This window comes from Sturnus vulgaris, chromosome 21 (genome assembly GCF_052056855.1).
Source record: "Sturnus vulgaris isolate bStuVul1 chromosome 21, bStuVul1.hap1, whole genome shotgun sequence".
NCBI classification, from domain to species: domain Eukaryota; kingdom Metazoa; phylum Chordata; class Aves; order Passeriformes; family Sturnidae; genus Sturnus; species Sturnus vulgaris.
The window spans coordinates 3149037-3176211 of record NC_142263.1 but is presented as its reverse complement, the minus strand read 5'-3'; the positions used below and the strand labels follow the sequence as shown (position 1 = coordinate 3176211).

General features: G+C 51.0%; 1 protein-coding gene across 1 annotated transcript in view; it reads left to right on the top strand.

Moving 5' to 3' along the window:
* The window catches only part of NXN (nucleoredoxin), a 46706-nt gene extending 20272 nt beyond the window's left edge, over positions 1–26434 (top strand). The window contains exons 2-8 of the mRNA XM_014876551.2: positions 12806–12923; positions 14317–14450; positions 14768–14868; positions 15282–15388; positions 20289–20468; positions 22962–23086; positions 25249–26434. Of these exons, the coding sequence (XP_014732037.1) occupies positions 12806–12923; positions 14317–14450; positions 14768–14868; positions 15282–15388; positions 20289–20468; positions 22962–23086; positions 25249–25431 (948 nt within the window). The 3' untranslated portion in view covers positions 25432–26434. The remainder of the gene's footprint in view (positions 1–12805; positions 12924–14316; positions 14451–14767; positions 14869–15281; positions 15389–20288; positions 20469–22961; positions 23087–25248) is intronic.
* The last annotated feature ends 741 nt before the right edge of the window (positions 26435–27175 follow it).

The following is a 27175-nucleotide window of genomic DNA, read 5'->3' as shown; positions in this document are numbered from 1 at the left end:
CTGGTTTTGCTGTCTCCTTTTAGTACAAAAAAGTTGCCTCCTAATCTTGGGATGATTTTTGTACAGATTTTTCCTTCAGTTCTCAGTTTCTGAGCCCTTAGTTCTTACCTAGGGAATTGGAGTTTTTTTCCTCCTATGCATCATAATTCCTGGGAGATTATGTAATTTATCAATGCTGGCTTGTCAGGAGAGACTTGGAATAAAAGCCTTTGTAGTGTGCTGCTTAGCTGGCTGTATAAACATGAAAGTACCAGGTTTTTAACTGGCTTGCTCACATGGCTTTCCTCTGCAAAGCTTTAGCCAAAACACTCCTCTAGATAAAAGGATGCTGAGAAAGTCCAGGTCAGGCAGAGTTTGTCTGAGAAGGGGTATAACACTGATCTTTAGTTTAGTTTTATTTCTTGTAACCTCTCAGTAAGAGCAGGGAATGAGGATAAATTGTTTTCATCTCTCAGCGGTCAAAGATTAAGATGGATGAGGCAGTGGGTTGCCTGGAAGAAGCTGGCTGTGTAAGAGCCTGGCTGTGACTGCTCTCCCTTGGATCTTGGATGAAGCTGACTTTGTGCTTCCTGCTTCCCAGGCGCACTTCCCCACATTCCTCCTGAAATATCCGAGCTGGTGAGTGATTGCCTTGAGTTTTCTGAGGTCTTTGAACTAAAATAAATGAGAAGGGCTCTGGGAATGAGGCTTCCCGTCGGTCACTTACCTTTCACCTCTGAGCACAGGAGTTGGAATCAGGTGTGGCATTAAATGCACAGGGTTTGCTGCTCCTAAGGTCACATCCTGCTGAGCCTCTCATGGGTCATTGGGAGGCCCCTGGCACGTCCTGCAGTGCTCTCTTGATGTTCTCATTTTATTAATAAGCATCTCAAGAAGATGCTGGTTGGATCTGGATGGGGGTTACAGGTCTGGGACTGGATTTGATGGTTCTGCTCTGAATGCTCAAGCATGGATGGGGAAGGAATGTTGGAGAAATACCCAAGTTCTGGAGCTCGCTGAGGTGCTGCAGTAGCTGGAGTTTTTGAAGCTTCAAGAGAATTCCCTACAAAACACATGGCTGCTGTTTGCTGCTGTTGGAACAGACAGCCCCTGGTTGGCTTCTTTCATGCTGTCACTAAGTGGGGACTGAAGCTTGAAGAGGCATTTTTACCCTCTGTACCCCAAGGCAAGGGTTTTGGGGAGGGGAGGTGGTGGGTGCTGGTCAGGCAGGACCCTGGGCACTGGTGCATGGCAGGGTGGCTGCCTTCCTTCTTTTCCTGCCCTTTGATGTGCTGTGGGATATGTAATGAGCATCTGCCCTCTAAGAGAAAACAGATTTGAGTTCTGAAGTTGAAAAAAGAGGGAGCAATTTTGTTTAATCATTTTCACACGGATCCACAGGCGTTTTGAGCCGCATCTGGTTCAAGGGCAGCCTTGGCTGCTTTGAGCTCTCCTGCAGCTTCTGCAGTCTCAGGCAGAGATTGATGTTCCAGATGCTGTTCTCAGCAATCAGATCAATGATGTGCTTATTTAGACTTTTCATTTTTTAAAGGGGGGAAAAAAGGTAGATTATGCTTTTTAAGATCATCTGAAGTATCAAAGATCTGTGAGGGGTTTTTGTTTTGTTTGTTTCTCAGATTAAGGGCCTGCAAATTCTTTCCCTGGTTATGAACAGCACTCAGAAGGCAGGAGGTGAGCTGCCTGCCTTGGTACACGGGTACTCACCCATCCCCTCCCTTTAGCTTCTAGCCATTGCAAGAAGTACAGGATTTTTTATTCCAAACACAGAGTATTTGTTTTAAGGAGAAAGTACTTAAACACCGTAATGCCCTTGTGCCCTACAAACTGCACTGGCTGTCCTGGTGTGTGCTTTGGGTTCTCTCCAAACTTGTTTGTGTATGTGGGAAAATTACTGAGTGACAGGGAAAGTGCTGGAAAGCTTTGGGGATTTGATTTAAATCTGATGAAAATCAAGGCTGCTGCCTGTTCTCCTCTGCCAGCACCCATTGGGGTGGCCGCAAAAACGGCTGCTGTGAGTTTGTTGCTGTGGTTTTCCAAACCCAGGCTTGTGATTTACCCATTTCCATCCATCCAGCATCAGTGTTGCCCTCCTGGAGCCCTGTGGTGGTGGTCGGTGCGTTGCTTTGGAGGATGTCACTTGCCAGAGTGCCTGGATTTGGCAGGAGCTCTCCATGAGAATGAGAGTCCACTGTCCCAACATTTATCTGCTGCCTTGGCAGATGAGCTTTAATCCTGGAGATCACAAAAGCTGCGGTTCCTTGGGGGAGGCTGAGGCAATGTTTGGCTCCTGGCGTACCCTGGGGCTGTCCTGGGATGAAAGTCTCTGATGGTGATCAGTGAAAGCTGCTCACCAACAGCAACAACAGCATCTTGTCCATCTCAGGACCAGTTTGGCTGCTGGGATGGAGCCTGAGCTTGGCTTTTGCTGACGGGAGCACGTGGTGTCTGAGCAGACCTGAGGTCTAGGCCAGGCTGGGTGTCACATGTTAAATTTCCCGTTCAGGTTCTGCTCACAGCGTGAGATACAGTAAAAAAATCCCACAAAGTAAGCCGGAATTAAGCCGCAGGTTTTGTTCTCATTAGTGTAAAATCAGAAAATCTGCTGTTTCTGATGCCTCTAAAGAGAGAAGGAGAATTAACTCCCGGTGAATGTAAGCAGAGGATACTTAAAAGGCAAATTGTTCACATACTTTCTTTAAAATTTGCATGAGTGTAGCAAAAGGTCATCGCAACTGCAGTCTCCTCCTCAGATCCTGCCTGCCGGTGGCTGATTGCAAGAGCCTGTTGCTAAGTGTTCCTGGAAACAGAATAAAGATGAAGCAAGATAATTGAACAAGAGGAGGGAGAGGGAGAGGAGGGGAAAAGCTTGGAGCTCGCAGCGGAACCGCAGGGCTGCCAAACGAGATGAGTGTGCTGGAGTTTGATTCGGTGGCTGCATTCAATCAGTTCTGACCCAGGGGTGGGGAAGGGGTGACTGAGCCTGAAACTTCATGGCAGATCCTTGGAAAAAGTCACTTGGACACAAGTGGATGATTTGCTTGCATTTCCTGTGGCTCATCCAATTCCAAACGCGTTGCTTCCTAGCACTGAGGCTGGAGTGGGGATGGGAAGATAGAACGTACTCCCACGGAGCTTTTCCTGGATAAAATCTTTGTTCTTGCAGTATGGATTTAGTTACCCTGGGATCATCTTCTGGACAATTCAGTAATCATGGAAAGCAACAGGATAAAACAGGAATGCAAGCAGACAAATCCAGAGCTTGACTAAGGCAGAAAGCCTTCAACTCCAGGTGATTTGAGGGCTGTTATCTGTCCATCTCAAGTCAGGCTACTCTCTGAGGAAACAACTGATGGTGGTTTTGTATGTTGCAGAATCAAATAAACCCCAGTGCAGCTCCTTTTTATTGCTGAAAAGACAAGGAAGCAAAACTTCCTGCTTAGCTTTGGTCTTTCTCTAGTTGAAGCTCTTGTAAAAACATCAGGCCTTCTCCAACTCTGTGAATCTATTTCCTGGAAACAGTTTTAGTAACTCTTTCTGGAGTGATTTTTATCATCCCAGAGCATTTTACAAACTGAATGTAGTAACAGCTGAAATACAGCCCCATCTGAGGAGGGTTGCTGCCAGCGCACAGAAGTTTTAGGCGTGTTATAAAAGAACACATAATTTGCTTTTTCTTTGCACAGAATCTCCCTTATTCTCACCAAAAACATGAGGTAGCCCTCGTGCCACCCAGCCCTCTGTGTCACCTGCTTTGCTCTTGACTCAGAGACTCAGTGGCAGAGCTGGTGCTGGGTATCCTTGGCTCTCTGAATCCTGTGGTCTCCGAGCCTCCCCCTCCAGCTGGGGCTGGCTGTCAGCAGAGCGAATTAATACTCTGCATCTTATCTGACATTTCGAACACCCCCATGGGATTCACGTTTCATCAGTTCCTGGCAGCAGCTCCTTGTTTCTCCACGACTGTCTGTGCCACGCTCGTGGTGCCAGGAGGGACACGGTGGCCAAGGCTCTCACCAGTGTCCTGTCTTCATCCATATGCTGACTGCAGGCTCTTGGAGAAACTGTATTTTCTGACTTTCATCGCTGGAGCTTTTGATCTTGCTACTGATTTTTCATTGTCTGTGTTCATCTTCTTAACTGGTTTGGCTGTTGCATGATGCCTTAAAATGAAGAGGAGGGAGTTGCAGGCTGCTGTCCCATTGCTCCCCGTGGAGCTGGGGCCTCTCGTGGCTCGGTGCTGGGTTTCAGGGACAGATCGGGTTCCCTCTCCTAGCCTGCACCTGGCCCACCATGTATGTGTGTGTGTCACAAACCCCTCAGCCCTGTCTGCTGGCCCCATACTGGTTGTCCCTCCCCTTCCTCTGTGCCCAGCCCATTCCACGACTCTGCTCCTTTTCCTGTCCCTCCCTTCCCTGTTCCCCAGCTTTGCTGAAGCACAGTGTGATGGCAGAGCTGCTCTGCGAAAGAAGTGGGTGAAGAAATGGCTTCTCCAACTTCCCACCTGCTGGTTTGGGCTGCAGTTGAGGTGTTGGTGCATCTGAGCTCTGGGCAGCTTTGTTCTGCCCTGGTTTTTAATGCGTGCAGGTGATTAATTGCAAACACGGGACTCTCAGTGGCGTTTTCCCATTTAGACATCACTGGCTGGGGCAGGATTTCATTTCCAGCCTTTTTGCCGAGGGGCTGAGTGTCAATTTGGGGAGCAGGAGGGACAGAAGTGCCCAGCAGGAGAGCATTTTGCAGCAGCCTGTGTTACATCTGTCCTGCCTGTGTCATCCCTCACTAAGATGCTCAGGCCAGCAGGGCTCTGGGGCTCAGCTGTGCTGGTGAAGTGTGACAGGAGGGCACAGAGACCCTGGGAACACATCATCATCATCATCAGTGGTTTTGCCCAGAGCAGTTTTGGTGATGTGATGTTTGCTCAGGGTGGACTTGGGGCTCCAAAGGAGAAGTCCCCATGAGCGCTGTAGCTGCTCCAGGTCAGCACAGGCTGTGGGATCCCTTCCACCCCAAAAGCTGAGGAGGAGCAGGATAACTCGGAGCTGTCACTGGCAGGGATTGCTCTTTCCAGCTGGAGCTTGAGAGCACCTGGCTCTGGTTAGTTCCTGGCATATTTTGTTCTGTGGTTACAGAGTGAATCCCTTGAGCTGTGCCGCCCTCCCGAGCTGTGAGCCTGTTGCATGCAAAGCCTGGAGCTGCCCCCGCAGCCGGGGCTGTGGTTGTGGCCTTTGTAGCTCTGCAGCTGTGTAACCTTTGCATGAAAATCCTCCTTGAGTTGCGAGCCAGGAGTGCTGCCAGATGAGATTCGATGCTTGTGGGCTCTGAGACACCGAGATGGATGCAGCTGTAGGGAGGACCAGACCAACCAGTGCACCCTCTCCCAAGATCAGCTGGAGAAAAGTGGCTGCTTTTAAACAGTCTGAGTGTTGGCAGTGGTGCAAGAGCTGTGTTGAGTGGAGGTTTTTGTAAGGAAGCATCACAGTGATGGATGAGCTATTGCATTTCAAAAAGTGCTGTGGAAAAGCAAATTTCCCATCCACACAGTGGGTACCTCAGCAGCAATGGGCACAAGAGGGTATCTGAGATGTCCTGATAGTTTTACAGGAATCTTTTGTGTAGCTGGTCTGGGGGATGTCCTGGTGCTGCTTTGTCACTGCTCCGGAGGCTCCTGGCTGTGGCATCCTGGAGCCCTCACTCCCCAGGGTGTGTTACAGTGCTAACAAATACTCCATTGTTTTCAAGGATTTTGTTGGTCTGGTTGTGTAAGGTTCTCTCTCAGATTAACCACTGAAAACAAAACAGAAGCCTCACTAATACCTCATTGTGTGCATTAAACAAAACAAAAAAACAAATCCCGATTTCCCTGCTGATTTAAAAGGCTTTTGTGTTTGGTGGGAACTCTGTCTAAACTCAAGGCTTTTCAGAAGTGTTTGTTTCTTAATGATCCGGGATTGCAAGGTGTTTGACCTTGAGATTACTGCCAGCACTCCAGTGAACAGTAGCAGCAAAGGCAGTGGGTAGGAAACCCATGTTCTGGCAGCTGTCCCACTTCCAGTGACAGATGAGACATGGGACCAAGGGAGGCCCTGAACTCCAATTCAACATCCCAGACTCCCACCCCACCCCTTGCCTTTCCTATAAACAGATGGAAAAATATCCTTTTCCCATAGAGAGACAGAAATTATTATTTTTTCTTATTGCCTTTGTGTTTACATAGCGATTTCTTACTCAGTGTTAGTCATTTGGGGGTGTAATTTATAGGGGCTAATGGATGATACACTTCTGCATGTGCCTTAAATTTTTCCCACATACACTTTAACTCCTGCTGCCCTCACTGCTTTTTGTGTGTTTGCAGAAAGAAAAAGTATTTATATTAAATACTTTGCTCATATGCAAGCCCCCTTTTAATATGGGGGGCACGTGGAGAAAAAAAAATATTGGAAATACATGGAGGTGTATTTCTTAGTCTTGGGTGCAATGCTGCATCCTTAATTCTGCATCATCTTTGGGCTATTGAATACAATTTGAGAAACACTTGAAAAAAAGATGTTTATGAAAAACATCCTCTTAGTGTTGATAGACCAGCCTGTCTGGTGGCATCCTCCCTGCTTGATTTCCTGCCAGTGTTGTTATCTGTGTGTTTAGTCAAATCCTGCTTCCTCCTGACGCTGGGATCAAATCAAGCTGCCATCCCAGCACCTCTTTGAAACCTGCTCATGTAAAACAACTGGGCCAGCTCCCGTGTCTGCTGCAGGCCCTGGGGCTTTGCTCTCCATACATCATGTTAACTGCTCTTCAGCTCTGCTCAAATTAAATGTTTTCCTATCAGATGTGGGCTGCGGAGGATCCAGCCTGTCAGCCTGTGTGTGTGTCAGGGGGAGAGGAGGCAGCTCGTGCTCCGAGCCCTTCAACAAAACACTCAGCTCACAGTCCCTGGGATGGCACAGCCTGGGAAATTGCAAAGAGCAACAGCCAGCACTGGGGAAACAGGGTGGTGAGGAAAGAAGATGGGAGGAAACGCCAGGACACGAGGTTGGGCTGGCCCAGGTTTTTCATCCCATGCCTTTGGCTGTGGAGCTGCTCAGGGGAACAAAGAGCAATCCTTGGCCACCATGCCAGAAACCTGCAGAGAGGATTTCCTTCCTCTTCGCCTCCAAACCTGCTGCTGCTGTATTCCCTGGCCAGGAAGAGCAAAAGCCCAGGGTGTCCCTTTCCCCCAGCAGCTGTGGGGCGATGTGGGCAGCCACAAGCTGGGCCATGCTGTGCCTGTCTCCTGCTGTGGAGCTGCAGCAAGGAGAGGATGGAAGTGACAAGCAGAACTTTTGGGATTTTTTTTTTTTACGTTTTTGCTTGCACCGAGTCATATTGCTGGAATGTCCACAGCAGGTGCTGCTGGGCTGAGTGCCAGGAGAAACTGGTGCTGAGGTTGGTTTTAACTGGGCTTTCAGCCATTGCAGGCACTGTGCACATGGAGGGGAGTGATGGGGTCCGTATGGACCAGCAGCCCCAGTGCCCTGCTCTGTCCGTCTCAGCTGTTCACATCAATCTTGTTTATTACAATTCCAAATCCTCCCTCCTCAGCTCATTAACGTTCCCGGAGCAGACATCTCTCTCACCATTGTATTTTGTAATTAGATTTTGATTTACTTTCAGAGAGACGCAACAGCACAATGGACATTAATTTATCCCAAGCCTCGCTCGATCTCCTCCGTGTCACAAGGTCAGACCTTGGCGTGCACCATCTGGTCTCCCCCCACTACTTTGGCTGTGTGTTGTTCCCTGACTGTGTTCCCCTTCTGCTCAGGGGCTTCCCTGATGCACGAAGGAAAAGGAGCAGTGAGGGAGGGCTGGAAGAGGAGCTTTTACCCAAGCTGAGCTTGAATCGTAGGGACAGGCGTGAACTAGATTTAAATCGACAGGGAGAGGGAGCAGCCTGCTGTCTGCAGAGCCTGGGTGGCCCCTGGTGCTTGTAAACCCTTTAAGGCACGATGTAAAAGCTGCAGTTTAACACTGTCAGTAAGCGAGGACAGAGAGGTTCCCGCGGCGCAGGAGCTCTGGGAATGGCCATGGATATCTCAGCCTGGGGCTGCTCTGTGTGCCAGAGCTGGGCATTGAGCTCTGCTGGTCCCTGCAGCCCTGGACCAAGGGCACTTCTCCACCTGAGTGCTGCTTGTGTGTTCCTTCATGTTTCAGCCTGTGGCTCTTGAATCAGAGACCAGCAAGAGCTGAGCCCATTGTGTAATGGAAACCACCCTGTGCTCTCACATGGTCACTCATGGGGCTCTTGGAGGGTGGGATCTTTCCAATGCATCATCAGAATTCTCCAGAGCCTTGGGGGTATTGCCTCTAAGAGTGAATTTTTAGAGAGGTGGCTTTACATTTGTTTTAGTACAAATCAGCAGCCATCCACAGCAGGAATATGTTCATTTTACTGCTGCATTTGAGTATTTTAACTGGCTTTGTCTTCTCTCCATGATCAGGGTGGAAGTGTGGGTTGCAAGATGAGTAGAGACCATGTCTGCCCTCTGCATCTTGGGCAGAGTCAGCTCCATATGCTCTGGAAGAGGGGAGTGTGAGAGCTTTTATGGTCCATTTTCACACAAGAGCAGAGAAATGCAGCCCCTAAGGAGGGTGGGAACACCACTTTCCCAGCAGCCAGGGCTCAGTGCACTGCAGGCAGTTGTGCTTTATCTCTGCCAGCATTCACCGCTGCAGCTCAGGATTTATGCGAGAGAGTGAATGCGACCAGGACTGATAAATCAATCAGCACAACCAAAAATAGCACCCAGCAGCTGTTGGAAGTGGGGGATCCCTTCCCCAGCAGAATGAGCAGAGCATGAGGGGATTTCAGGATTTCATCCACCCCGGCTGGGTGCCAGCCCTGGGCTGCTGGGGAGACCTCTCGTCTGACACCTTTATCTGGAAAAATTACTGTGGCTGTCTGCAAATGTCTCCCCAGCCTCTCAGCATCAGGATGAGGGGAATAATGGAGCCAGTGCGGGTGGGGAGAGCAGCCCTGTGCTATCGATGTCTGGGGATCGCCTCAGCCCTCAGATCATGAGTGATCTCTGAAAGCCTCTCACAGCTGACTGTGGATGGAGTCATGGAGGAAGCCCAGGGTTTGTGGTTTCCAGGACATCGTGGTGATGCTTTTGTGCAGGGATAAAGTTACCAGAGGAATCTGGTGACTCTGGTTTTTCCACTGGACGGCTGCACTAGACCACCTGCACAGGAGCCAGGGAAGTTTCTGTAAAGCTGATCAGGCTGCACAGAGTCTTGTGAGGGGCTGTATTTCCTCACTCCTTCTCCAGTGGGTGTCCTGGGGTGAGCAGTGACTGTAGCAGGCCTGAACCAGGAGCAAAGGGGCTGTGAGAGGATCAGCTGCTTTCAGGCTGAATAGGCTGTAGATTATTTCCACATCTGTGTTAGCTTTGGCTTGATCCCACAGATTTGCAACAGCTGTTGGGAAGCAGAGCAGAGATCCCCTCTTTAAATGGATGATCAAATCCTTAGAGTGTGTGGAGTATGTTATTTCTATGTCATCCTCTTCACGGCAGGAAAAACAGCTTTTCAGAGTTGCTGAGGCAGCACTCTGCCCTGCTGCCTGAGCTATCATCCCACAGTCTCACAGCAAGTTGTAATTTGCTTTCTGTATCCCACACCCAGCCTGACACAGAATCCTTTGTGAGGTGTGTGGTTGTGCAGGTACCCATACCAGGGATGCCTTTTTTGTCCTGGATTTCCCTTTCTGCATGGACCACAACCAGTGGGTGTAAGCTGAGTTTGTCCTCTTTGCAGAACCTTCACATGTGCAAATCCTTGGCATTTTACCCTGAGAAAAGCTAACTAGCACAATGGTTTGCCACAGGACAAGTTGGGTCATCCCAGTGGTTTTAGGTGGAGATCAGATGTCCTTGCTGGAAGCTGTAGTTTAGGTGCAAAATAGTGGCACAGTGTGGGAATCCCATAGGGAGCTGTCATTAGTTTGGCTAAAATGAACCAGCCCATTTCCTATCGAGGTTCTGCTCTTTCAGGTCAGACCTGCAGTAAAAGGAGCCTTCAGGCTTCTTTCCCAAATGTCTGACAGGCTCTGGGAAGGCTGGAATCTGGCTGATGAGGGCCAGGGTGGTGGGAATTGTGGTAGATCCTGGCACTCCTCCTGCAGCGCGTGCGTTTCTCATTCCCCATCAGCTTTCCTGGCACACAGGGGAGTCATCAAACCCAACTGCTCCCACTTGAAACAGCACATTCCTGGATGGAATTAATATGGTTAGTGCATCAAGACCTCTAACTTCTAATTCAAGGCTTTTATAGTACGCTTCAAATGGCAACCCAGTTCCAGTTGCTTTAAATGCAATTGTTGAGTTTGTTCATGGGTGTTGTGTGATGTGTTTCAGTGATAACCCTGGCAGCAAATCTGTTAAAAATAGGAACTGCTCAGCCTTAATGAAGCTCTGAAACTTGGTTTGGTGTTATTTGGGCTGGTGGGTTGTATCTGGGAGCTTTTGTACAGGTGCAGGGTAAAACCTTTCCATTTGAATTGCTTTTTCTCATTCACCCAAGGTGTGACTGAGCGTGACATGATGTTCTTTAGGTTCAAATCTCAGAGCTCAGTGATGGACGTGCTCCCCCAGCAGCAACAGATGTCACGTTGAACTCTTTTGATGCTTTTTGACCCTTTTGACACACACCTGGCTTCATGCTTGCTTGAGACATTCTCCCGTGGACCCTCGCTGATGAGTGAGAAGTGGAAACTCCTGATTTCACGGGGACAGAGTGTCTGGATTACAGATTGCCTGTGCCATCAATGTCTGGGAAGCCGAGGGCAGTGCCTGCATTTTGGGTCCAGTGAGGCCTGATGGTTTTCACATCCTGAGAAGACCCAGACCAGCTGTTGGCAAAAGTTGCCACATGTGCTGGACCTCAGACTGTCTGGAGCCAGCCATGCCACGCTTGCTCCAGTGCTTTGAGCAGGTTTGGTTTGCTGTTATCCCCTTGTCTGGGGTGTTCCAGCCCCATCTCTCTGAGCACAACGAGTCCATGCAGCCTCTTGGCTCTGAAGTGCAGACCCTGCTGCTTTCCCGGCCAAGCAAAACTGCCAGGACCCACCGTGATGCCCCGGGGGAGCTGCTTCTGTATACAAAGGACTTGGCAAAATGAAGTGTAATGTAAGCAACTATTTAAAGAGAACTATCCGATTGCTAGTTGTAATTTCCTTATTGTTTGCAGCACCCTGTTAAATGCCTGTGATCCTTATAAAGAGCTTTCCCCCACCCTTTAAACTTCACAGTAGTGGATTTTACCTTCTGTGGTTTGAACACCGGCATTGTGAGGGGGCTGGTTTGCACTGAGTACAGTTTCTTTATTCTTTTCATGCCCAAGGCCATTTGGTTTGTGAATCCATTAATATGTCTGTTGGAAATGGAAGGCTGGTGGGTAGGACACAAAACCTTGCCTGCCTCTATATCCCCAGATCATTCCCATCTCGGGAAATGGGATTGCCTCTCTGCAAATCAGGGACAGTGATGGGATTGGCTCTCTTTGCAGCTCGGGGACGGCAATCTGCAGAGTTCTTCCTCTGGGAACACATGGGTTCTGTTTCTCTGTGAGATACTGGTGAAAGCAGCAGCACATTGTGTGATGGTTTCTCTGGCTCTTGTACTGGTGGGCCCTTTCTGTGCTTCACCAGTGCCTGGGTTTTATTCTCCAAACTGGAGCACATTGTAAACACACAGAGCCCAAGGGGCTTTGCAGAGCAGAGCTTGATGTTAGGGGAAGGTGGAGATTAGTTTCCTTCCTCATTTGGCTCTTGGTTATGGTTTGGCTTTTGTTTGAGAGTTTGATAATTCACCACTGGGCTGTTTGGGTTGAAATACTTGGAGAAATGTAAGGAAAATGAGGTGATGGCTGCAGCTCCTCTGTGCACGGTGGGGAGAGCAGCTGTGCCAGCCCACACCTGCAGGCTGGGCTGTGCCAGCAGCTGTCATGGTCCTGTTTCTCCTCATGCCAGCCAGCTTCTGTGCATGAGTTAAGCTCTAAATTGTCCTGTGCCAGAAGCATATCCTAGGGAACGTGAGCCCAGGAGTGTGTGACACCCAGAGGGCTCTGTCACCGATGTTGTGCAGAGCCAAGCTCGCTGCAAAATGCAGTGACCAGCAGACAGGCTGGTCCAGACTGGGATGCCCAAAATGTGGCCATCAGCCTGCAAAGCTGGCAGTGCAGGATGGATGAGCTGGGCCCCTAGGCTGATGTCAAAGCCCTTAATCAGCTCCTGGGAACAAACCCGGGAAGCCCCAGTTGCAGAAGAATAATTTTTTTGTGTGTTGGCCTTGTGCTCAGCCTGGCTGTGTCTTGGCAGGGGTTGCTGGTTTGTTTAATGAACATGGAAGTGGGAGGGGAGGAAACAACCAGGGAAGCATTACAAATTGCTTCAGAGCAGTGGCATTAAAAGTATTTGTGCTTACCATGTCTTCTAAACAAAGAGCTCAAAGCATGGCAAGTATTATCCCCATTTTACTTGCAAAGAGGTAAAAGCCAGGAGGAGGAGGAGAAGCTTTGCCTGTGCTCATGGGCAGGTGTGAGACACACAGGGGTCTCACCTGAGGTCCTGAGGGGATGGTGATGATGGTGAGGGTCTGTCTGGGCACTGGCCCAGCAGCTCTTCCTCACATTCACACTCATCCCTGAAGCACCAGCTCTGTTTCTGTGCTCGCCTCTGACCTCTGCTCTGAGAGATGCTAATGCTCCAAAATCTTCCTGTTCACGAAGCCAAGTTTACCTTCCTTATCTCCCTTTCCAATCTCTTTTACAGCTGAAGCTGTGGAACAAGTACAGAGTCTCCAACATTCCTTCCCTAATATTTATCGATGCCTCCACTGGGAAGGTGGTTTGCAGGAACGGCCTCCTGGTCATCCGAGATGACCCTGAAGGTAAGACCTGCAGTCCCCTGTGCCACAGAAACATGGACACACAGCTGCCTTTTCATCTCAGTTCATTCTGAATGGCCTGGGGGGGAGGGAACAAAGAACTATTGTCATACTTAACTATTCAAAGCACTGTGCTATTTTCGGGCATAAAATTTTCTGCATCATTCCTGCCAGATCTTGTGTTTTGGTTTTGCTTACTGAAAAGAACAAAGAATTTCCCTCCAGGATTTTTGTCTGGAGTGCTAATGAGGAAAAGGTTAGGCTAACTGAAATATGAAGTTTGGATTTTTCCCTAATGGAGGCACATGGACAGACAGAATGATGGCCCAGACCTTCCATACCTTGGGAGCAGAATCCTTCCAGAATATTGAGTGGGACTTCTATCACTGATGTCACACTCAGGTTAATGCATTACCCATTATTTAGAAATTAAACAGAAGATGTTTAATTTCTAAATAATGTTACTATTCTCCCTTGCCAAAGTTTGCTGTGCTGGGAGTTGGTGTTAAATCTATCTTCCTCCAATTTGGAAAAAACCCAAATGAGCCAAATTAGAAAAAAAATAAAACCCAAATGTGCCCTTACTCACAGACCCTGCAGACCCATCAGTCATTTGCTGTAGTTGTCCATCCATTTCTTTTATTACTGGCTCATTGTTTCTTGGTGCAGTAAATACTGACAGAGTCTTTAATTCAGTGGCAGGAGCTGTACAGCAGGAACATGTTGTGGCCTGAGCCATCTGTGATGTTTCCTCCTCTCTGGCTGAACACATGGATTGATTGCTCTGGGAGCTGGCAGCAGATGATTCAGAGCGTGTTTGTGTGTACACACACAGCTTGCTTTGGGGTGCAGAGGGTTACTGTAAGATATATATATAGAGAGATATATAGATATAAACCACCATCTTTTACATATATATAGCTAAGGTTTAAAAATAAAGACATGTAGGGATATGTGTAAAAATACATGGTTAGTATTAGCATAAGAGACAGATTCTGACTGCATTCCTGAGCACATACCACCTTGCCCTCTCTTGCTAAAATAAACACTGTTGATAAGGAAAAGATGCCTCATCAGGCACAAAACCAGAGCAGGCTTTGTCGAGCTGAAGGTGCTTTGACTTGGGTGCAGCCTGCCTGAGAGAAAGAGGTGATTCTGGCTGCAGTGCAGAGCTTGGCTTCCTCACCTCAGGGCAGGGCTGTGGTGGTGCCTGACAGCTGAGGAGTTCTGCACCCACCTTGGATGGGAATAAACCCCAGTAGGGTTCCTCAGACAGGATCCCTGGCATCCTGAAGATGGGATGTTTTTTCTAGTTGAATTTCCTGAAACTGTAAAAGCTGCATGCACATTTACTGTCTTGTGTCTTCTTTCCACTCCTATCCCGACCCCTCCCCAGGTCTGGAGTTCCCTTGGGGGCCAAAACCCTTCAGTGAAGTTGTTGCTGGGCCCCTGCTAAGGAACAATGGGCAGACACTGGACAGCAGTGCCTTGGAGGGCTCTCACGTCGGGGTCTATTTCTCTGCACACTGGGTGAGTAGGAGGTGCTGTGCAGAGCAGCTGGAGCTCAGGGAGAGTAAAGTTGGTGCTGAAGAATTTAAGGTGTTTTGATCATCAGCACTGCAGTGGCCTGTCATCCTCAGCTGGCCCTGTAAGGGTGAGAGTGGTCAGATTTTAAAAATGGAAGAGGTTTTGTTGGTAACTTACAGACCATAAACCCCAGCCACATTCAGGCAGTGCAGCAAGGATGAGGTCACAGCAGTTCATGGTCACTGGGTGACCTGGCCCTGCTGGGTGTGGGTCTGGTCCTGAGGAGGAGACAATGTCCTCCTTGTGCTTGTGTTTTGCAGTGCCCGCCTTGCCGAAGCCTCACAAGGGTGCTGGTGGAGTCCTACAGGAAAATCAAGGAGGCAGGCCAGAAGTTTGAGATCCTCTTCGTTAGTGCAGACAGGTGAGGCAGCACTGACACTCTGTGCAGGCAGAGCAGCTTGGCTCTGGCACCAGAGAGGTGCCTGAGTCCTTTCCCTGTGCCCAGTGGGGAAATGCAGAGTGGGGTCAGCAAGAGCAGGTCTGTGCTTCCTTCACTTTGTGTCTTGTGGTCCTGGAGTCTGAAGGATGCTCGAGCTGCTGCTGTCACCGTTGGTTGGCATTCACATGTCCTGGAGAATTTGAAATATTTTACTGGGGAGAAATACACTGTAGACTTCTTCATGAAGGACCGGGAGCTTTAAATTTGGTCTAACTCTCTCCCAACTGATGGGTTTTGGTGGGAGGGATAAAGAGCTTTGCAGGGCAGGTTTTTAATGAGGAAGGAGCCTGGCAAGTGGAGGGCTCTGCATGCCATGCCCTGTTCCCCTGGCACAGGTCAGAGGACTCGTTCAAGCAGTACTTCAGTGAGATGCCCTGGCTGGCCGTGCCCTACGCTGATGAGGCCCGACGGTCACGCCTGAACCGGCTCTACGGCATCCAAGGTAGGAAAGGCCACACTGAGGCACAGATCTCCTTCCCCCCCCCCCCCTTCTCTTTTGTTGAGTATTTTTAATGTCTCCTCTTGTTTAACTAAACCAAGAAAACAGCAAAGCAAATCGCAGTGCCCCAGGCAGAGCCGCTTCATGTTTCTGCTCTCCACAAACTCACATTCCTACCACCTGCCAGGCAGGCTGTTAGTTGAAACAGGACTTCCATAAACAACCTAATTCTTCCTGGAAACTTGGAAGCTGTTTTTGGCTTGGATGTTTTTTGTCTAATTACTGATTTATTTATTTTTTTGCTATTTCTTGAAGGTTTAAATTTCATTTTCTTGCTGGTTTATGTAATGCAAAGGCAGGCCATTGTTCTGTGTAGGGGCTGAGAAAGATGGCATCTGGTTTATGTTAGTGACATGAATTACAAAGGAGAGAGTGTTTGATGTAAACCATGGCTTTGCTTTTACTGTACATGCCAGTGCCAGAATTCCAGCAGCCCTGGCTGCTCCTAGGGGCAGGGAGAGACTCTGTGTGGCTTCAAAGAGTCACAAAGATGATAAAAGCTCACAGCAGCATTCCTGGGGGCTGGCACCTTGTTCCTGCAGGGGACAAACTGCAGCACAGAGGTGTGCGAGGTGAATGGCTGGTGAGGAGATCTCGTGTATGTACAAATAGTTTCTCCCTGTGGTTAAAGGGTTTTGCTGCAATGTGGCTGTTCCTCATCTGTTTCTGTGTGATGTCACAGAATTAGAGAATATGCTGAGTTAGAAGGAACCCATCAGGATCATAGATCCAACTCCTGGCTCTGTGTAGCACACCCAGCAGTCCAACCCTGTGCCTGAGAGCTTTGTCCCAATGCTTCTTGAGCTCAGACAGGTTTGGTGCTGCGAACACTTCACTGGGGAGCCTCTTTCAGTGCTCAACCGCCCTCTAGGTGAAAAATTTTTTCCAGATACCCAACCTAAACCTCCCCTGACTCAGCTTCATGTTGTCCAGGATGTTAATGTGATCTGCAGGGAAGGAGGAGTGTTGCCAAAGGTGGCCGAGGGCTTGGGAAGAGTGACAGGAGAAATAATCCCTCCTTGGAGTCCTCTCTGAACACCCCTCAGGTGCTGCCACTCAGCTCTGTTCCCTGACCTTAGCCCAAAAATAACCATTTCCCTGCTTTAAATAGCCATCAGTTTGCTGTTTAATGACCTTCCCGTGAGGCCAGAGCTTTCCAAATTCATCTGTCATTCCCCCAGCCCTCTTCACAACCCTCTCCAGTGCTGGTTTCAGCCCAGCACTGCAGGACTGCTGCCAGTTTCACTGGGACTTTCTGTAAATAAGGTGTCCAGACATGGATACTTGAGCACCAGGCATGCTGTAGCCAGGGAAACAGTTACAACAGCTTTCCCTCCAGCTCCAGCCACTGCCTTTTTAAAGGTGTCTCTTTGGTTGTGTGCCGACCTGAAAATGTAAATATTGGCTGTTCTCCTGCACCCCAGCCCCCTCCTCTGCCCAGGTAGCTCCCATGTTGTCCCTGAATCTCAGCTCCATGTAGACTTTAAGCCTGTTTGCAGTCAGGCTTTTCACACCAGCTGGGACAAAAACTTCCTGCAGACAGAGCTGGATGTTGTGGGCTCTGCTCATCACCACATGTGGTTATTCCACCTAAAGGAAAAATCAGATCTGTGTAACCACATCTGCATTTCCCCACATTCATGGTTCTGATGCTGCCTCTCTGAAAACTCTCTTTGGAGCTGCAGCTGTGATCAGTGAGAGTGTCCAGGTTTCCATCCTGGTGCTTGGGTTGTGAGCACAACATGAGGAGGATTCCCTCTGTTTTTTGAAGGCTGGGTTCTCTAAAAACAGGAGAATATGTCTTCCCTGTCTTCTTTAAGTTCCTGAGTGGTGGAAGCAGCAAGAAAGTAAAATCTCTTGTTGTTTCAGTCCTGTGTTGGCCCCTACAACTTTTAAAAACTCAGTATAAAATGCAGATTGAGTTAGAGGCCTTTATTTGGGTTTACTTGAATGCCTCTATTCATAACTCATGTGCAGGCAGAGGCTGGACCATACCACCTTTAGTAAATTGCTTCTGGGTGCAGTGCTGTTCTGAGAAAGTCATGTCTTGTGTTGTGGCTGCTTAGAAAATAATTCCCCTTTGTGCAGGCAGCTCCCAGTCCTGCCTTGGGTGAAATCCCCTGGCCTTAGCTCTGCTTCCATTGGCGTGGGGAGCAGTGATAAACTCGATGCTTTGGCAGTAATCACCCCTTGTTGTTGTGTGTCTCACAAGATCTCTGAGTTCCCCGATATTCCCCCTGGACTCTGTGGTCTCTCTTTGGGATTTGCAATGCCTTCCAAAAACTGTTGTTTCTCCCTGCTTTAGCCCAGACACCCACAGGTCACCCTCACAGCCTGGAAATCACTTCTACAGGAGATTTCTGGAGTTTTCTTCTGAAAAAGTGAAAAAACAGCAATAAAATGCACCACCTGTGCTGTGGTTGGTGTGGGGTTTGCTTCACGTAGATTGTGATTACTCACCCAAAAGAATTCATGCAGATGAGATTTCAGTGTTGGGTCTGGGGTTTAATATATAAATATGTAAATGCCTTGCCAGGTTTGGTAACAAACCATTTGGCCCCTGTGTTTTCATAAAATGCTGGCCCCATGGGAGCCAAATCCATTTTCTAGTGCATAAAATCCAACCAAGGCTGTCTATGCTAATTTTCATCCAAGCTTATACAATATTCATTGCAGTGTCTGATCGCTGATTCTTCTTGATAAGTAAATTCTGGTGTTATGACTTAAGGCAATTACCAAATCCCCCAAAAGGCACTAAAATAACAAATAGTGGCTGGGACGATCAAGGAGGGGGAATTACTTGGGTTAGCAGGTGTGAATAACATAAAGGATGGTTTCCCCGGTCCTGCAGGTCTGTGTCCCCGAAAAGTAAGGTGTGTCTTTTAGGGAAGTAGTCACAAAGGGCAGCTGAGAAGACGGAGATGTGAATTATCTTTAAAAATATTCTATTTTTTGATTCAGTTTTGTATTTGCAGTTGGAGGTTTAATGGCTGGGTATTGGAGAGGGGGTCATCTGCATATGCAAATTAGATGAAGTCTAAAGGAATGCTTTGAATAGTTGATGAAATCCTTGACAGCTGCAGAATCACAGCAATCTGTGTCTAAATTGGGCCCTTAATTTTCCCAGATCAGCAAAGCTTATTTGAAACCTCTGCCTGGGAGTGTTGCTCAGGCTGAGTGGTGCCCTGAGAAGCCTGTCCCTGATGTATAATGGATGGAAAAGCAGGCGTTTGGGGTGGGGTTGGCAATCCTAAAAGGATCAGGATCCGAATCCTGAATCCTTCGCAGCCCGGTGCTTCTCCTGGTGTCAGTAGCACTTTGTGCCTGCAAGGGCAGGGCCAGCGTGAGATTTCCCAATTCCTTCCAGTCTGTTTAACCCATCCCTGCCCTGGGGCTGCGTTGAATTACCAGCAGGTAATGAATAAGCCTTTTTGTGATACAAAATGGTTTTCTTGGCGTACCCTAAGGATCTGCAAGCTCAGCCATTGGGCGGGTTCCTGCACTGCTGCTTAGCACCAGCCCCAGCGCAGGCAGGAATGCGCCGGGCTGGAATGAAGGGAATGCAGCCGCTGGCCTGGACCTGCAGGCAGGCTGGGACACACAGATGGCCGAGTATTTCCTAGAGAAATGCCCCCAGTTCAGAGGGCTTGTGAGTAACCCACTGTTGGACAAACACGGGAGCACAGTGCCAGCAGCCTGGCAGGGGCAAACACGCTGCCAGCCCCCTGCTCAGGGAAGGGCTCTGCAGGGTATTTCTATTTAAAATGAACCTCGGGATGAAAGGAAGGAGTGTTGGAATTGCCTCAGCTTGCCAGGGATGTTGCTGGGTGAAGGAGATGCTGGATAGGGAGCAGGTCAAAGCCCGGGTGATGAGCAGTGACAGCAGCACTTGGCACTAACACTGGTCACTTCATTTGTCCCTTGGGGCCCGATCCTGCTGTCCCCTTTTCCTTCCCTGTGGGATGTTTCTTTGTCTCGCTGATGACAGAGGAATGGTGTGCTTTCCAGATGAAGTCACCAACATGAGCCGCTCCTGCTGACCCACCCGTGATGTTTTGTGGCCGGAAAGCTGGTGCTTTATCAGATGGGATGGTCACCAGCTGCCGTCCAACCTGCCCTGCTGCCAGTGACATTTGAATTGGGGACTTGTGCTGTGTCTCTGTTCATCTCTTGTACAAAGCTTCTCCTTTATGATAAAACTTTTCAGCGCCATAGCTCAGGGCAAAATGCTGCTTTTTCCCAAGGGCCAGATCACTGGATGTCTCCTGAGCCACGTCCTGTCAGGTTCCTGTAGACCTGGACATTCCTGCACAGCTTTTTTAGTCTCCAGAGGGATGTGCTGTGGAAATGGCTGGGCCATTAGTGCAGAGTGCTGGAGGGCTGTAGGGGCAAGAATACGTGGTGTTCTTCTGGGAAGGAACACACCCTGCTTCCTGGCCACCGTTGTCTGCAGGCCTTGTGAGTTCCTGGGAGTTGGATTGTTCCAAAGGCAGCCACATCTGGGCACTGGGATGGTGCTGCAAGAGGGAGGGTCCCTGGGTGGGATTTGCACCCGTGGGCACCAGACAGCAGCAATCCCTGCCTGCAGCTGGGCAGGGAGAGGCAGGCAATGCCTGAGCTGTCTCTCAGCTTCCTGCTCTGGCTCCTGAATTGCAGTGCTCTGCCTGCACGGAAACAGGATCCAGGGAGCCTCATCCCCACTCGGTGAGCTGCGGACAGGGGAGGCTCACTGGGCTCCTGCCAGAGCCAGAGGCCATAGGAAGAGAGAGGCCTTTCTCCCCACACCCTGCCGCTGGCCAGTTCATGCTTTGGCTGATCCCCCTCCCTGTTTTTTTCCATGCAGGCATCCCAACTCTGATCGTGCTGGACTCCAAGGGAGATGTGATCACGCGGCAGGGCCGGGTGGAGGTGCTGAACGACATCGAGTGCCGCGAGTTCCCCTGGCACCCCAAGCCCGTGCTGGAGCTGACAGATTCCAACGCTGTGCAGCTCAATGAGGGCCCCTGCCTCGTTCTCTTTGTAGGTATGGATGGAGCATCCCTGCTGTGACAGCAGAGCCTGTCTGGGGAAGGGGGCTGGGCCACCTGCCAGCTTGACTAGAGCTGCCTACGGGGCTGGGAACCTGCCTCTGGTGATGACAGTGTCTCTGGGAAGGGATATCACTTCCATTTCTATTTCCTGTGTTCACAGAAAGGCCAGTGGGGAGAGAGAGCTCCCTGTGGAAGCCCCTTAGGATAGACTTAGAGCCTTTCCTGTACCACAGCAGCTCACAGGGGTTTGCCAGAGCCTGCTGTGCCCATGGGGCTCCTGCAGCTCCCACACAGCCCCCTTGGATTTGGTGGAGCAGTGACTGGCAGCACAGAGGAGCTGTCATAACAAAGGTGTGGTGGTTGCTGTGGATAGGAATGCTGATGAGGAGTTGGGAGTATGAGAAATACACTGTCACAGCTGGTGGAGAGGGGAAAAACCTTTCCTGGAGCAGGGACTTCAGGCACACGTGATGTTACAGAGGAGTCAGAGGAAGTGTCTCTGTGGGGAATTACAGATCTGTGCTTGAAACCACAACTCAGGGCTTGAGTCCCTGGGCTGAACAGGGCTGTGACAGAGCAGCCTTTCATGCTCTGCTGCTCCTTGATTCCTCTGATTCCCCTGGTTGCAAGACAGGGCAAGTTTTTCCCTAAAGTTCCCGTCCTTTCACTGCTAACCCACACATGAAGCTTCCCTGCAGTTAGAAACAGGCTTAGAGCTCAGCCAAAGCATGGATGGCTCATTCTTCATTGCTTCCCTGCCAGCAGTGGACACAATAACTCGGGAAAGGGCATGGCTGGGATGAGCTGTGCTGCAGGCTGAGCCTGGAGTGGGGTGCACACAGCATCCCAGGAAGGGAATTGAGGGGTCCTGGGCTCTTGAGGGGGTGCAGCTGTCCCTTGTGTGCTGTGTGGAGTTTAGGGGGGTGTGCTGAAGAAGTGAAGGAGCCCCCCTTGCCCTGCTGGTGTTGTGCCTGGCCCAGAGCAGGGCTCGTGTCTCGCTTCCTCGTGTGCCCTTTGTGAGCAGCACACGCTGCTCTGCAGTGCTCATACACAGCCCTCGCTCCTTTCCTTCTTCCCTTTCAGATTTCCTTTTGACCCTGGTTATTTATTCAGCGGAGCCCAGCAGGGGATGTGAGCACAGAGCCAAAAATCTTCTCCTCACGCGGGAAGGACGGGCTGGCCACGCCAAGCCTGATGGATCAGGGCTGGCGCTGCAGGCCTCTGGAAAGAGTTATTTTTATCTTGCTCTGAGCAAAGTTTTTCTATCACCTTGCTGCAAACAGCTCATCAGGAGAACAGCTGGGGCTCTTGCTCAGTGCTTTTGGGGGTGAATAGTCTTGATGAAGTCCACCAGTGATGTGCTGGGGCAGAGATGCAGCTGGTGCTGCAGCAAGGCAGGCACTGGGAATGGGGGCTCTTGGCCAGCTTTTTCCTGCTGGGATACCCCCCAGCAGACCAGTGCCTGCACTGCACAGGCAGCAACACCCCCAGGAGAAGGCAGGCTTAGCAAGTGCTGGTGCTGAATAAATCCTGACTGATCTACCTCCTTCCCCAGAGGGGTTAGGGCTGGGTTAGCCAGAGTGTGCAAGGCTGCCTGGAGCGCCGCCAGCAGCCGATGTTTGTAGGAAAATCAATCCCTGCAGACACCCTGCAACTCAGAGTATTTATCACTGCCATGCACGCAGGACAGACCCTGAAATCCAGCGTGCAGTGTCTCTGGAATCTCCTGCTTTGCTTGGAGAAGACAGGGATGTGTGAAGCAAGGGCAGAGAGTTTTCCTTGCATGGGCATAGCTTGTCCCAGCTGGGGGCTGGACCTGTTGTGGTGATTGCATCAGGGATCACAAGGGGATACAAGGGGCTCTCTTCTGCCTTCTTCCTTTAATGCCTGAAAGTTGTCCCCAAATTAGAATCTTTTAATCTCCACACTTCCCAAGGACGCAGACTCTCCTCTTTCCAGCTCACTATTTGAACTTCAGTGGTGGCTGGTGTTTGATTGATGCTGCCATCTCTTTTTGCCCTACCTCTGTCAAATCAAAGCTGCCTTCACAGCGCTGAGACTGGAGCAGCAAAGCTGTGTCTCAGCCGTCCTGAGGCAGAGGGATGGTGGGTGGCAGGCAGGGGTGGCAGCAGCCTCAGATCAGCGCCTTTGTTTGGTCTTCAAAACATGCTCAAACCACAAAGCAGGGTTTATTTGTGCCTGTTTGTCCCTGCACATCACCAACAGCACCAGGGAGTGAGCAGTGGAGTATTTGGGGAGCAGGAGCTGCTCTTCTGCTCGGTGTTTCCCTGCAGTGCATTTCAGCTGCTCCCTGATAGCTCCAGAGCTGTGTGGCTTTGAAGTCCGTGTGGTGCATCCGGGCTCCGGCTTCCTGCGTGGTGGTGCCGTGGGACAGTGCCTGGCCCATTTGCATCCTTTGATCCTAACCTCCTTTTTTTTTTGTCTTGCCTCTTTTCGTTTTGTCTCCAAAATCCCGTGCCCTGCAGATTCAGAGGATGACGGGGAGTCAGAGGCAGCAAAACAACTGATTCAACCCATAGCTGAAAAAATCATAGCCAAGTACAAAGCCAAAGAGGAGGAGGCACCACTGCTGTTCTTCGTGGCGGGTGAGGTAAGTGGGAGGAGAGCACAGGGCTGTGTCCTGCTGGGGATGGGGACTGAGCTGGGTTGGGTACCGTTGTTGTTGTTGTTGTTGTTGTTCAGGGGGTAAACTGAAGCGTGGAGCTACTGCAGCTGTCAGGCAGCAAGGAGAAAAATAGACTTGAGGCCTGGCTGACTCAGTCTGTGCTGTCATTGCTGGATATTACTTCTAGCAAAGGGTTTTTTCAGAGATGGAGAAGCCTGAAGGTGTGAGAGGGGTAGGCAGAGTGGGGCAGTGGGAGGTGCGAGGGAGTGGAGCTGCCATGCTGGGGCTGCTGCCCGCTCAGCCCTGAGGCTGTGCAGGCAGCAAAGTGGCTGGGCAGGGGAAGAGGAGCAGGGTTTGAGTTTCAGCCTGGCCCAGCCAGTGAGATTTCGGCTGTTTCCCTGAGCTGACCATGTTTTTCTTGGCCGGGATGGTATTTGAGGCATGTGCAGGCTGCAGTGCTCAGAGTCAAAGATCCGCTGGAGAGAATGGGAAACGGGAAAACTGGAGCACTTCTGGCTTCCCTTTTCCCTGCACAAACACTTTGCCCTGCTGCAGTTTGGCAAACGAAGGTTTTTGTGTACGGGTCAAAAAAGCTCCCAGCACCCTCAGGCTTGCAGTTCCCCTCCCACATCAGTGCTCAGGGCCTGGGCAGGTGGCAGCCGCTGCGCCTGCTCCGTCCCTGCACGCCCACGTCACAGCCGCAGTGTTCCATGCGCCCAGCCCTCCGGAGCCGCCCTGCGACAAAAGGGTCCCCACTGCCACACCCAGGCCCCCCCCCAGCCAGACAGGCCCCCACTGCCACCTCCCACAGCCCCGTTGGCCTCCTCCGTGCAGCCACTCCCGCTCCCAGCACCGTAACGGGTCTCTGAGCATCCCTGAGCTCAGCCCTGCACCCTTGAATAAGTCCCTTGTTGGAAAGGACTATTTTGGGAGGGTCCAGGACCTTCCCCCCCCTCCCCCAGAGCCTGCGAAAGCGTTTTCCTCCCGCTCGCCGGCTGTAGCTGAAACATTGCTGCTATTCATGCAGCTCCCGACGGCCCTACAGCGGCTGGCCCGAAGAATGGGGAGCGTCCGGCACATCCCATTCATCCGTCACCTCAATAGCCGGGAGCGCTGGCCCCGGGGCTCCGCTGGCCCCCACGCACAAAGCAGCCCGGCCATGGCCGGAGCAGGCGCCTCCCATTGCTCTCCCAGCACCGTCTGGACCGATTTTGCATTGATTAAAAATATTCCTTGGTGCCTTTGTAAATGAAGGACGAGGCGTCCCGACACCTGGGTGGGTGGGGGGCGGCCGAGGCGACGAGCCCAGCCCTGCTGGCCTTTGCAGCCACGTGGTCCAGCTGCGCCAGAAACCCCTGCAAAGGAAGGGGAGGCGCAAGCCGAGCTCCCCAGCGCTGCCGCCACGCGCTGCAGAGCCCCGGCCGCCAACCAGGTGGATGGATTCCATTCCTGCCCCAGGAACGCCCCGCTCCGGCTGCGGAGCATTGTGGGCTCGGTGATGAATCGCACCGATGCTGGCTTTTTGCATCCCACAGCCTTGGGAGGGATAAATCATTGCCTTTGCCTTGAGCTGAGCCCTGCCTGGGTGAATGGAGGGCAGTCTTCTCCCCCTGCAAGCAGCCAGCTGCTCCTGTGTGTGCCCAGACACTGGGACCTGCTGGTGAGATCTCATCGTTGGCTCAAAGCACAAGTCGTCATCCCATTCCCGTTCTTTGTTTTATTCTGGGTGTGTGCTTGGGTCTCTTTGGTATCCACCCTTGGTGAGCAGTGAGGCCATGGCTGTGCTGGCAGAGGGCTGGCAGTGCCCACATTCAGCACTTGTCCCCAGTTCCTTGAGCTGCGGATGTCTCAGAGGCTCTGGGGTGGCCAGGGCAGCAGGTCAGTCTGGAAGCGGTGCCTCTGGGTTGGAGGAGTGCATGTCCCATTCCAGCCTGGGATAAACCAACCCCGTTTGGTTCTGACACAAGCCATGAGCAGAGCAGACATCAAGATGGACGTTGCCTGCTATGCTCGTGGTTGTGCAGTGCTGGTGCAAGGCCCAGCCCCTTGGGATACACTGTGGGCTAGATTGTGGCAGCAGCAGCGAACTGCTCCTGTTCTCCTGGCTCTGCTGATGACTCCTCTGTCCTTCTCCTTTTGGCCTCCAGGACGACATGACCGACTCCCTGCGGGATTACACCAACCTGCCCGAGGCTGCCCCCCTGCTCACCATCCTGGACATGTCAGCCCGGGCCAAGTACGTGATGGATGTGGAGGAGATCACGCCCGAAATCGTGGAAGCCTTTGTCAGCGACTTTCTAGCAGACAAGCTAAAACCCGAGCCCATCTAAGGGGCCCCTGCCAACAGACATTATTTAAAACTAGGTCTCTCTTCCGCCGCTTGTGGATTCTCCAGCGTGTCCTCACGCCCGACCCAGTATCCAACCTTCTTGTGGTGCCTTGTTTTACGCAGTGAATCCTTCTCCTAAGCAAACTCCTTGAGATGCACTTTCAGCAGGGAGTTGTTGGCGTTTGGAGACTTCGCTTGTGCTTCATGGTGATATATCTCTAATAACCAGGCCAGAACTGTTACCGTATCGTTATTTTATACATGGCACTAGCTAGCAGGCAAATCTTTTTGCATGGTGTTCTTCCCAACGTATGCATCAGGCAGTGGGTGGGGTTCTTGGGGCTCTTTTCTTTCTCCTCCTTCCACTTCTTTCCTTTCTCACCACCCCTGCTGACTAAATGACTTCCAGGAAGCAATAAGGAAACTGTCCCCATCGCCCCTGGCCAGTCCTTTCTCTCCCACCCAAGTGCCCTGACAAGGCCAAGACAAAGTCTTAACTGCTGACAACCTCTGAAAGACCACGGCACAGCCAAGCTCTTCCTCCTGCGGGTGAGACCTTCCCTTGTGGGTTTCCCACCTCCCACTCCAAGCACCGACAGCCTTAGGCAGCGCTGGCTGTTCGTGTCAGGGTCCATCCCCCTGCCATGGGTGGGTATTCCCTCCGTCCCTCCCACTCTGAGCCAGGAGGAGGATCACCACCGGGCTGCCCTCACCTCTTGTCTCTTCCTTGTGCTCTCCCTGTCCACTTTCGTCCCTCTCTCTGGTATGAATTGTCCTCTTCCCTCTGTGTTAGTTGATTGAGCTGTTTTTCGTAGGTGTGTCCCAAACTCGACGTTAATGGTGCTGTTCTTTAAAAAAAATAACCAAAAAAAAAAAACCAACCCAAACCCTAAGAAAAAAAACCCTTTCTCCCTAACTCAAGCAGCACAGCCGAGCCCTTGAAAAGTGACATTGTAAAAACTGTACATGGTGATTGGAACTTTGTAATAAAACTGTTACAATGATCTCGTCCCGCAGGGGTGCCCATTGCTGCGTCCTGGTGTCACGGAGGGACAGAAGTCCTCCTTGTGTGGGGGAAGAGGAGCCCACAGCCTGACCCCATGCAGAGGTGGCCCCTGGGCTCACACAGCCCCTGCCTGTGCCTGCTTTGCTGGGGTGGGTCAGAGCTCTCCCGGAGGGAGGGAACCCTTTGGCAGCCACTGGGGCGTTCCCAGCCTGAATAGCGGGTGTTGTGCAAGCCACTGCTTTTCCCTTTCAGCTCATTAGTCAGCCATGGCAGGATTATGGCCTCCTCTTTTATCCTGCTGCAGCTTCCCACCCTGCCAGGAGCTGGGAACAGCCGCCAGCTCGGCCTGTATAAACCCAGCCTGTGTTTTGCACGTTTCAGGGATTCCCATGTTCAGCAGTGATGAACTGACTGGGGAGCAGTTCCAGGAGCAGCCCAGCACCTCCCAGCAGTGGTGTGGTCAGGAGTGATTGTTGGAGCTCAGGGTTTGGGTAAGCACAGGCAGGACCTATTCAGGTGGCAGCAATCTGGTCTTTCTGACCCCAAACCACAGCCAGCAGCCAGGCTGGGAAGGACACGCTGTCAGCAGCAGCCTGGCAGGGACAGCACAGAGGGATCTGAGGTCTCTCTGCATCTCCTGGATGAAAGGGCTGGAGCAGGGGGGAACTGGCTGAGGTGAGGCCAGAGCTGGTACTCTGCCTTTCCCTCCTCACTGTGATCAGCCTTCCCTTCTCTCTAG